General features: G+C 36.0%; 1 protein-coding gene across 4 annotated transcripts in view; it reads right to left on the bottom strand.

Annotated features, from left to right (window-relative positions):
• SCN7A (sodium voltage-gated channel alpha subunit 7) overlaps positions 1 to 12262 on the bottom strand; it is an 84488-nt gene that overhangs the window by 45580 nt on the left and 26646 nt on the right. For all 4 annotated transcript variants that reach the window (XM_044934402.2, XM_006065123.4, XM_044934405.2 and 1 more), the window contains exons 7-10: positions 7871 to 8077; positions 7397 to 7466; positions 4509 to 4650; positions 215 to 418 (exon numbers count right to left, since the gene is read on the bottom strand). In XM_044934402.2, the coding sequence (XP_044790337.2) occupies positions 215 to 418; positions 4509 to 4650; positions 7397 to 7466; positions 7871 to 8077 (623 nt within the window). The remainder of the gene's footprint in view (positions 1 to 214; positions 419 to 4508; positions 4651 to 7396; positions 7467 to 7870; positions 8078 to 12262) is intronic.

Genomic DNA, 12262 nt, shown 5'->3' with positions numbered 1-12262 from the left:
ACTATTGTATATATTAAGTGACCAAAAAATGGTCACTCTTATCACACCACACTCAGAAAAGAATGTCATGTAGTAAAAGTGAGCCCTTTTACTAAAATCACTTATGACCTTATCATGTACCACACATAGATACTGAACGTCTACTAGAACACATATGCTCCAAGACTTCATAAGATACATTCTGACTCTAAAAGAGCATTAAAAAAATCTATACCTCTGCTGTTATTTTTTCTTCTTGAAGTTCTGGTAAAGACTTCTGAAATTCCTGATCAATCGTAGCTTTTTCAGCAGCTGTCTGCTTTTCTTCTTCATAAGATATAGCAAGTAAGCCTAAGAACAAACTTGCCATATAAAAGGCAAACCAAAAACTTATCACAACAAAAAATATCATGTAGACCTTCCCAGAAGCATAAAGGATCTAAGGAGAGGTGGAAAAAAAACAGAGAGGAAATATTATTTGTCTTACTGTGATCTCTTATTTTAAAATGAAAAAAAAAATTTTATTAGAATTTAGTTACAAGTGGAATGCAATTATAAGACAGTTAAAGTACTGGCTTTACCTGGAGAAATAAGTATAAAGCTCTCTAACTTTAGACATATATGTAAGGTACAAAATAATGGTACAAAACCAGGGAGGAATTTAGTAATTTAATTCAGGGTGAGCATTGGATGTTTTTATCTTAATTAACAAATTGAACATAATGAAAGGAAAAAACTGTCATCTTTCCATAAAGAAAGCTGGATAGTCTGAATATGAATGATTGCTTCCTTTGCAATCGAATCTTTAAATATATGAAGTGCAATAAAGTCAAAGAATGAATGTCTGGATATTACTTTCCGTGGATCATTACTTTATGGAAACATCACAACAAAGTACAAAATCATGTCTTTTAAAAGAGAGGAGAAACAGGAGTATTTGATTATCTGTCAGGATAATTGCTTTCGTGAAGAACCTCTAAACAAATCACATAGGAAAGTCATATAATTCACATATATCAAGTCATTTATGGATGTGCATGCATGCTTACCTGGTGGCTCAGACAGTAAAGAATCCTCCTGCAATGCAGGAGGCATGGGTTCAATCCCTGGCTTGGGAAGATCTCCTGGAGGAGGGCATAGCAACCTACTCCTGTATTCTTGCCTGGAAAATCCTCATGGACAGAGGAACCTGGCAGGCTACAGCCTGCAGGGTCACAAAGGGTCGGACAAGTCTGAGACACTAAGCACAGCACGTGTGCTAAGTTGCTTCAGTCGTGTCTGACTCTATGACCCTATGGACTGTATCCTGCCAGGTTGCTCTGTCCTAGGGATTCTCCAGACAAGAATACTGGAGTGGGTTGCCATGTCCTCCTCCAGGGGATCTTCCCAAGCCAGGGATTGAACCTGCATGTCTTATGTCTCCTGCATTGGCAGGCAGGTTCTTTACTACTAGTGCCACCCGGGAAACCCCATTTATGGATAGAAAAATACGAAGTAGTAGATTCCTAAACCGAGCATCGACTGGCTTTTATTTCAAAATAATTACCTAAGATATATCAGAAAATTTTAAAATTTATAAGTAGATATTACAAATCCAAAATATAGTCCACTGATCTATGCTTACTGATTACAAGTAGATGAACAAATTTCAGGAAAACATATGGGAATAGTTTTCATTTTTAAGCATTCATTTGAATCAATAGACAAGTTTCTTACAGAAAATTTTGTGTTGATATGAGTTAAGAATGTTTACTAATTAACAGGAAGTTCTAACATTTAATCAGAAATAATTACTTATTAATCTATAGTATGTTTTCCTTTAACAGTATTTTTAATAAACTCTATTATCCAAGTGAGTAAGCTATTTAGGATTTGGTTAAATATTTTCCCCACTAAATAGCTGTTATCCACAATACATTCACAAGTCAGTATTAGATATCATGAGTATTGTAGGATATACACATTAATAAATACTTTATGTTTACTATTTCCTTAATTCCATGTAAAACATTTACATTGTATTTACCATGTAAAAAGGAGATGAAATTAGATAAATATCTTACAGCTGTGGGGAAATGTCTGAATCCAAAATTTTTGCTCTTTCCACTAAATGAAGCTGATGGAGAATAAAAGCATACAATCTTATTATAATGAAAAAGTGTGCAAATTCAAGTTTTATTGTATTTTAGCAGAAAACAGGGGCTAATTTTAGCTTTTTTCATATATGTTTATGAAAATCAAATGAAACAATGTATGAGAAGATCTTAGCTCATGGCAAGTATGTGATAAACGTGAACTATGGTTGAATATAACTCCACTCCATGAGAACTGACAACCTGCTTTGTTCACTTCTGTACCAATGCTACATCAGAGTACTTGGATTAAATAATGCTTGTTTAATGAATGGGGAATGATATTCTCCAAAACACAAGCTGTACTCTTTGGGAATAACTGTTGAATTTACCTAGTCACAGTCGGTTCAATAGAGCAGTGATGAGTAAAAAATTCATTCCAAATCAAAGCAAACCTTATCTATACTAGTCAATAAAATCCTAGAGTGTAATAATGATGAAGATCTTGAAAGACTCCAGAATCAGGGCACTCCCAGACTGATTTCTCATTTCCCTGGTGTGTGATGGGATTTCTTTTAAACTATTGCTAACAAGTAAATTAACTTATACACTTTGAAAGCTGTAGATAAAAGGCAAGACATTCACTATTATATAAAGTAAACAATTCATAAATATTCACTTAAATTTTTAATTAAAATTTTATTAAGCATTTTTGTATGTTAGATGCTGAGAACACAAAAATTAAAATAAGACAAAATACTTTTTAGGTCATTTATCTCCTAGTGGGCAGAAATGCTGAACAAGCAAATATGAATGCAGAGACTATATCTTAAAGGGCACTATGGACCATGCATTTGGACACTGAACTTCATCCTGCAGACATTTGGAAATCACTGGAGGATTTTGAAGAGGATAACATGGTAAGATTATTTCAGAAATAAGAAGTTCCTAGTGTTGTGGAGGAGGCATGATATTTGTCAAAAAGTTTGACAAATAACAATATACTATTCTTTCAAAATTAGAAAAATATAGTTTGCATAAAGAAAACAATCACTTGTAATATTTTAAGTACTTCTACTAGAAATATAATTTTCCTACAAGCATGTTTGGTTTACTTGATTTTCATTTAATAACATATTATGAATCTTTGTGCTAAAAATATATTACATTATTCTTATAATTATTAATGGCCTGTAAACACACACATATGCACATACACACCATAATTTATCTATTCAATCATAAAAAGTATAGTACATGTGTGTTTAAAAAGAGTATTTTTCAACTGCACATACTTTTGGAATTTAAAGTAATTATTTTATCTAATATATTTTGATATTAACTATGCTGCTGAAAAACTGCATATTCCACTTTTCTTTTCTTAAAAGAAAAATTGAATCTACATTTTTAATGAGTATGTATTATATCCTTCTGAGAAACTATGGCACACAAATCATCAGTTATGAAAGGAGACTCAAAATTTTTATCTAAAGTCTCATAACAGTAAGCTTTCTGTTACTATAACTGGAGCATGACTGACTATTAAAGGAGGATGAGAAGAAATAGAAGAATTAAAAAGAAATAGTACATTGTAGGCATGAATAATCTTTAGTTTCAGCAAGTGAATTCTTAGTTGCAATACACGGGGTTCCTTGACCGGGGATCAAATTCACTCCCCCTGAATTGGGAGCTCAGAGTCTTAGCCACTGGACCACCGGGGAAGTCCCAACAATTTCTTAATAGATGGTAATATCATAGGTTCAAATTTTTTGTCTGAAGAATTAGCACCTAGAAATGCTCTCTGCTGCTGCTGCTGCTGCTGCTAAGTTGCTTCAGTTGTGTCCGACTCTGTGCAACTCCATAAACGGCAGCCCACCAGGCTCCCCCGTCCCTGGGATTCTCCAGGAAAGAACACTGGAGTGGGTTGCCATTTCCTTCTCCAATGCGTGAAAGTGAAAAGTGAAAGTGAAGACGCTCAGTCGTGTCTGACTCTTAGCGACCCCATGGACTTCAGCCTACCAAGCTCCTCCCATGGGATTTTCCAGGCAAGAGTACTGGAGTGGGTTGCCATTGCCTTCTCCAGAAATGCTCTCTAGTTAATGTCAAATATATAAGACCACAGAGTAGTACTGTGACCTCTGGTAGATACATGTGTTTTAACTTTGGGGAAGTTATCTAACTGCTTTGATCTTAGGGTCTTCATGTAAAAGCATATGCACATATTTATATCCTGACCTTGTAGGATTGTTTCAAAGATTAAATAAGATACCAATGCATAAGAACACTGACATGGGCCCAGTGTTTACATACAGTTTGACATTGAATAATTCCATTTTCTTCTGGCCTCAAATTCTTCTCCACACAAAAATTTAATAAAGTGCATTACATTTGATCATTATTTTAGAAAGGAGGAGCATGGCATCATTCTTACGTGCAGTGCAGCTTTTGTGTTCTTACCTGGTGATAAAGTGCTTCAGGGTAATCCTGCGTCATTAACCGAAATAGAGCTAATAAGGCCCAGCCAAAGCTGTCGAAATTTGTGTAGCCATCATCAGGATTCACACCAGCTTTTACACACACATATCCTTCAGGACACTGACTAATTAAGATGAAGAAAAGAAAAACTGCTTACTCTTAGGTGATTTTCAGATCAAGGTTAAATCACAAATACAGAATATCTACCCATGAATAATAAAGGGCTCCCTCTTTCATGGGGCGTGGTTTTCTCCCAAACAATTCCCAGTGAAAAAAAGTTGCATATGAGTTAGATTTTCAGCTGATATAAGTGAACAGCATTAGTTAAGCTAAAAGACAACAGGGCCTCACAAATGGTTTTTGCCAAGTCTTTGTTAAAGATTTCTTTACGACCCAAAATCAAAGTGAAAGTATAACTGGTGGAAAATGACACTGATAAAAATAAAACTGCAGTAGTTGAGAGTTTAATTTTTAAATGATCTCACCTCAAACACTTAGCTACCATTATTTAAAGAGTGAGAAAACATTGTTCATCAATAATTTATAAGCAGCTAACGGCACTTTGGTAGAAAGATCAGATTAAATATTTATTGCATTTCCTTTCGTGGAGTCTTCATAATTTTACCTACTGGGGTTTGGTTCTTGTTGTCCATTATGAAAGTAGTGGCCCAATAAATCATGCTTCCTCCCTCCTCACCTCTCTGTAGTTCCCTCCCACAATATTGGAGCTTTGGCCATGTGACTTGCTTTACATATATGTTAATGGCTAACAAATGTGATACAAACAGAGGTTTAAAAAGTACTTGTGTGCTGAGGCTTGCTAAATTGCTGACCTATAGAATCTGAACTGATGAATTTTTGTTCTTGTCTTAAAATACTAGTTTTTGGGATAGTTTATCATACAGCAAAGTATAATGGCTGCAGGTTAAACACTGACTTTCTCTTCTGGCCTTGATCTACTATATCATTGTCATTCTGACTATCCATGACTTGGTATCTTGAACATGTATGTGACGTCAAATCTAGTTTGGAATGTCCACAGAAAGGTTTAGCTCGAGTGGGATGGGGCAGATACAATGAGATGGATTCACAATCTGGACTTGAAAATAGAATGGGAGCCCAGCAGTAACGAGGTAAAAAGGTTGAATAAGCAATGAAATGTCTAAATCACCTTGTACGTGCTGTCGCTTCAGTCGTGTCCGACCATTTGTGACCCTATGGACTATAGCCTGCCAGGCTCCTCTCTCCATGGGATTCTCCAGGCAAGAATACTGGAGCAAGTTGCCATTTGCTACTCCAGGGGATCTTCCCGACCCAGGGATTGAACAGAGTTCTAATTGGCAGGCAAGCTCTTTACCACCAGTGCCACCTGAGAAGCCCCCTATATGTGTGTGTGTATGTGTGTGTGTGTTAGTCACTCAGTCGTGTCTGACTCTATGCCATCCCACCAAATGTAGCCTACCAGACTTCTCTGTCCATGGGATTCTTTGGGCAAGAATACTGTAGTGTATTGCCATGCTCTCCTCCAGGGATCTAACCCAGGTCTCCTGAAAGAGTGTTGGGTAGACTCTTACCATCTCAGCCACAAGGGAAGCCTCTGGGAAGCCCCCTAAATCACTTTAATACAACTAGACTACATAACTCATTTTCTTGCCCCTATATGCTTTTTCTCTATCTCGGGCCCAGAGCCTCTAAGAACTGAGTTTCAGATGGGTGCCAAGTCATTCCAGCTGAGGAAAGTAACACAAGGAATTAAGCCATTGTACCACTGAGAACCACTCTGTTTCAACTTTATCTCTTCATCTGAAATTATAAATAAGTTTTTTCAATAGTCCTGTATGGATGTGAGAGTTGGACCACAGAGAAGGCTGAGCACCAGAGAATTGATGCTTTTGAACTGTGGTGTTGGAGAAAACTCTTGAGAGTCCCTTGGACAGCAAGGAGATCCAACCAGTCCATCCTAAAGGAAATCAGTCCTGAATATTCATTGGAAGGACTGATGTTGAAGCTGAAACTCTAATACCTGATGCAAAGAACTGACTCATTAGAAAAGACCCTGATGCTGGGAAAGATTGAAAGCAGGGGGAAAGGGGATGACAGATGATTGAATGGCATCGCTGACTCGATGAACATGAGTTTGAACAAGCTCCAGAAGTTGGTGATGGACAGGGAAGCCTGACATGCTGCAGCCCATGGGGTCGCAAAGAGTCAGACATGACTGAGCGACTGAACTGAACTGAACTGAAGACTTGAGAGTTCTGTCATCTCACTGAAGAATTATTTTAAGTCCTATTGTTGTTTAGTCACTAAGTCGTTTCGGACTCTTTTGAGACTCCATGTAGCCCACTAGGCCCTTCTGTTCATGGGATTTCCTAGGCAACAATGCTGGAGAGGGTTGCCGTTTCCTCCTTCAGGGGATCTTCCCAACCCAGGGATCAAGCCAGCATCTCCTGCACTGGCAGGTGGATTCTTTACCACTAAGCCACCAGGTTCCCATAAACTGCCATAATTCCAAGAATTGATCCCAAGGAAATTGAAACCAACCAACCCTGGATCCGAAGATTAATCATACTCAAAACAATCAATATGATGCTGGTCAGACCACAGATGACCAATTTCAAGATGATTGTCAGAGTTGACTGTGCTGTTTCTGCATGTAGCTCCCTCCCTCTTGCCCCGTGATTGTCGGGGCAGATGGAGAGTCAGCCTTTGAACAAGAGTCTACCCTCCCATTGGTCTCCAGCATCTAAAATAAAGCAAACTTTCCTTTTCACTAAATGGCCTCTTACTGGCTTTTGAGCAGTGAAGAGCCCGACTCCACTCTCCATTACAATATAGATTTGATAGAAGAAAACATTAATACTGCTTACCTAGCATCTGATCTGTTGCCACAAAGAAGAGCATATCTTTCTCCTTCCAAATAATAAAAGTTTTCTGTTTCTGGAAAAATAGGAAAGACATGATATTTTGTATCTAATTTTGAGTGAACAGCATATCTAAAACCCAATTACATCTGTACAGATGAACATCCTTCTCTACAGTAAGAAGGAAGGAGTTTGTAGCCTACCATTTTCTCTCAATCTAGGAGGCTTTGGTCATATTTATTTATTTTTGAAATGATAAAATTTGTGAGTTTTAGCAATTCCAAACTTAGGTTTCCCTGACATAACTGTCTGAAGACTTGGAACTTTATCATCCTGATAAAGGAAACTGATCCAAATTAGCACTTGAGCATAGTTAGATATTTACATGAAGATTGTTCTGAAGTTGAATTTGTTCTGAAATTGAAGGTTCAACATTTCTGTGAAGAATGCTTTTTGATATAGATGGCAAGGGATTCTTACCTCGAATATAATATGGGTTTCCAGTTCTGTTATTCAGCATGTCAGTTTCATTTTCCTGGGGCCATCGCAAACATTTGTGCTTCAGATTGCCCATGAAGAGCCCCATCCCAATTAGAGAAAATACACTCAGAAAAAAGAGAGTTAGGATAATGACCACAGTGAGTTTCTTCAAACAATGGATGAGTATGGCTACAAAAGACTTCAGTCCTGAAAAGAGAAAGGTTTGTTTTTGGTAAAATAAAATACCTTAGTAAAGCAGCATTAGCAAACTTCTCTCATGGCAAATGCAGATGCCATTGAAATCAATAGCTTTGTGTTTTATAATTTCATTTATCATTACTTAGATCTGATAAATAAAACAAATAACATGCTAAACTTTGAGATTTCTGTATTATTGCTAATTTGTTACGTCTGGCAATAAGTCAGACATACTTTAGTACTTTTACTTATTTGTTTGTTTCTTTTTACTACATAAAGAACAGGCCTCCTCTCTTGGTTACTATTTTTCATACTAATCACCATTATTTATAAGCACAGGTAAAGGCATTGAGTTACAAATCAATATCGGTTGCAAATATTGTTGAAAAAAAGAAATAGTTTGAAATAGCAGTATTCTATACATTTTTATTATCTTTTGATGAACTCAATCTTTGAAGCTCATTAAAGAAAACATTAAAAAATTTTATGAATAGAAATGGAATAACATACAACTGTGATTATATATCACTGTATTTATACCAGAATACTTGTTAATTAAGAATTCAACTTCAACGTTAGTTTTATTTAAGGACACTCATTTTTTTAACTATTAATACATGCTCAATTCTGAAAATATAGAAATCAAGAAAAAACAACAAACACCCTATAATTACACTTCATAGATAAAACTACCATAAGTCTTCTTTCCTCCAATAATGGATGAAAATAAACCACCTCCATAATGTTGAGCAAGTTATCAACCGTTTAATGTTTCTGTTTAATTATTTTTAAAGGAGTATAAATATACTTATTTCATACATCATTGTGAGAATTGAAAATCTATTTTTTAAAAAATGACATCCTCAGATGATTAGATTTCTTGAGTGTAATAGAAAAGTTATTAGAAAAGAGTGTCCTCAAATAAAACTAACTTTAAAATACTTGGGTGCGATCTCAAAAACAACAGAATGATCTCTGTTTTATTTCCAAGGCAAACCATTCAATATCACAGTAATCCAAGTCTATGCCACAACCACTAAAGTTGAAGAAGCTGAAGTTGAATGGTTTTATGATGACCTAGAAACTATCTAGAACTAACACCAAAAAAAGATGTCCTTTTCATCATAGGGGACTGGAAAGCAAAAGTAGGAAGTCAAGAAAAACGTGGAGTAACAGGCAAGTTTGACCTTGGAGTACAAAATGAAGAAAGGCAAAGGCTAACAGAGTTTTGCCAAGAGAACACACTGGTCATAGCAAACACCCTCTTCCAACAACACATGAGATGACTCCACACATGGACATCACCGAAATCAGATTGATTATATTCTTCACAGCCGAAGATGGAGACTATACAGTCAGCTAACAGACTGGTTCCAAATTGGGAAAGGAGTACGTCAAGGCCGTATAGTGTCACCCTGCTTATATAACTTATATGCAGAGTACATCATGCAAAATGCTGGGCTGGATGAAGTACAAGCTGGAATCAAGATTGCTGAGAGAAATATCAATAACCTCTGATATGCAGCAGATGGCACCCTTACAGCAGAAAGTGAAAATAAACTAAAGAGTCTCTTCATAAAAGTGAAAGAGGAGAGTGGAAAAACTGGCTTAAAACCCAACACACAAAAAACTAAGATCATGGCATCCAGTCCCATCACTTCATAGCAAATAGATGAGGAAACAATGGAAACAGTGACAGACTTTATTTTGGGGGGCTCCAAAATCACTGCAGATGCTGACTGTAGCCATGAAATTAAAAGATGCTTGCTCCTTGGAAGAAAAGCTATGACCAACCTAGACAGCATATTAAAAAGCAGAGACGTTACTTAGCCCACAAAGGTTTGTCTCGTCAAAGCTATGCTTCTTCCAGTAGTTATGTATGGATGTGAGAGTTGGACCATAACGAAGGCTGAGCATAGAAGAATTGATGCTTTTGAACTGTGGTGTTGGAGAAGACTCTTGAGAGTTCCTTGGACTGCAAGGAGATCAAACCAGTCAATCCTAAAGAAAATCAGTCCTGAATATTCACTGGAAGGACTGATGCTGAAGCTGAACCTTCAATACTTTGGACATGTGATGCAAATAACTGATTCACTGGAAAGGACCCTGATGCTGGGAAAGACTGAAGGCAGGAGGAGAAAGGGACAACAGAGGATGAGATGGTTGGATGGCATCACGGACTCGATGGACAGGAGTTTGAGCAAGCTCTGGGAGTAGGTCATGGCCAGCGAAGCCTGGCATACTACAGTCCATTGATCACAAAGAGTCAGACATGACTGAGTTACTGAATTGCCTGAAAGTTACTCCTGTGATTAAAGAAATGTGATACCTAGAATAAACGTATAATTTTAATTGCTATCTTTCTGAAATACATATTTACAGCTACTTTTGCCACTTATTATAACAATTATACTATGAATTGTTTTGCTATATGCATGTCTTTTAAAAGTATTACTTTAAAAATGGAATTTCTGTGTCATGGTATATGAGATATTTAAGTATTAATTCATATAGTCATAATTTTAAAGAAATATTGAACCAATGCATAAACCAAAGACTATAAATATATAATCTTTATATATTATATAAATATACATAAACCAAAGACTATAAATATATGTCTTTACTAAAGGTAGGACATTTTTAAAAATATCACTGCCAACTTATTAGAAGAAAAATGGGATATTTTAATTTGATATTATTGCCATGATCACCATAAAAATCTTTTAAAATATGTGTATTTGAACTGTGTATTTTTTATTTGGTCACTGTCATGAGTCCTGTGTATATTTTGTACTGAAAAGAATTTTCACACTGTTTTGTTGAAATTATCTTTAGGAATGGAAATTCTTAAATATAAGTAAGAAGGTATGTGTGCATATAAACATAAACTCATGCAAATATTTTATCTATAATAGTGATATTATAGAATATATATAAATTAAAATATACTTATACATGTATAAATACAAAATATTGTTATTAATATTGCTATGACATAAATATATTCTATACAGAATATATAAAATCAAGCTTCTTATGGAGCTTTAATTTTAGTGTCAATATTTTAATTGATGATAAAAAGAAGTCACCATCACACTTTATAGACTCAAATTTATTAATAATTTTCATTGCTATCTTCCATTCATTGCTACCTACCATTCAAAGCTCTGAACCATATGTCAATTTTGATTTTGATTTCCTGGTATAACTTTTTCCTTCTTTTTACTTTTAAACTTTCATTTCGTTTTAGTTTAGTGTATCTTTTGTGGATTCTAACTTATGTCTGGTTTAATTTTAAAGTCTATATGTTTCTTTAATTAATGTTTAATTTGGCTCTGCTTGGTCTTTGTTTCTGCACACGGGTTTTCTCTAGTTATGGTGAGCAGGGGCTACTCTCCAGTTGTGGTGCATGGGCTTAGTTGCCCGGTGCCGTCTAGGAGCCTCCTGGGCCAGGGATCGAACCAGTGTCCCGTGCGTTGGCAGGCAGATTGTCAACCAGCACTTGGACCCCAAAGAAGCTCAGGTCTCTACATCTTGACAGACAATTTTAACTCAATTATACTCACTTTACTCACTTTTATAAACTGGCTTACATTTTATGCCTTAGAGTACATTTTTAAGAGGAAAAGGATTATTTTCATTCTCTTGAATACTGTGTTTTCCTTTCTTCCTTGTTTTCATACACACTGTATAACCAGTATGTGCCTTGGTTGCTTTCTCCTTTGGAAAAAAAAGAGCAATTCATACCAGCCTGTATGCTCCCAATTCTAGTTACTATATTCTACTTGGATTTACCTGAATTCCTCTATAATCTTTACCTCTAATTCTAAAATGAAGATGAAGGAGATACAACTTATGTTCCAGTAATTTGTGGAGAGTAGTAAAAGAACTAAGACTGTGGAAATTCCTGCAAGGACATTTTTCATTGCTGCTTTCTTCACTGTGCTTGGTGAAGCTACCATGCCACAGACCATTTTTATCAAACAGGTTTATTGAGATATAATTTATAAACCATACAATTCACCTGTTTAATGTGTACTATTCAATGTTTCAGTATATCCACAACTGAAGTGAAGTCGCTCAGTCATGTCTGACTCTTTGCGACCCCATGGACTGTAGCCTACCAGGCTCCTCTGTCCATGTGATTTTCCAGGCAAGAATACTGGAGTGGGTTGCCATTTCCTTCTCCAG

Source organism: Bubalus bubalis, chromosome 2, assembly GCF_019923935.1.
Source record: "Bubalus bubalis isolate 160015118507 breed Murrah chromosome 2, NDDB_SH_1, whole genome shotgun sequence".
NCBI classification, from domain to species: Eukaryota; Metazoa; Chordata; class Mammalia; order Artiodactyla; family Bovidae; genus Bubalus; species Bubalus bubalis.
This window is presented reverse-complemented; position numbering and strand designations above follow the sequence as displayed.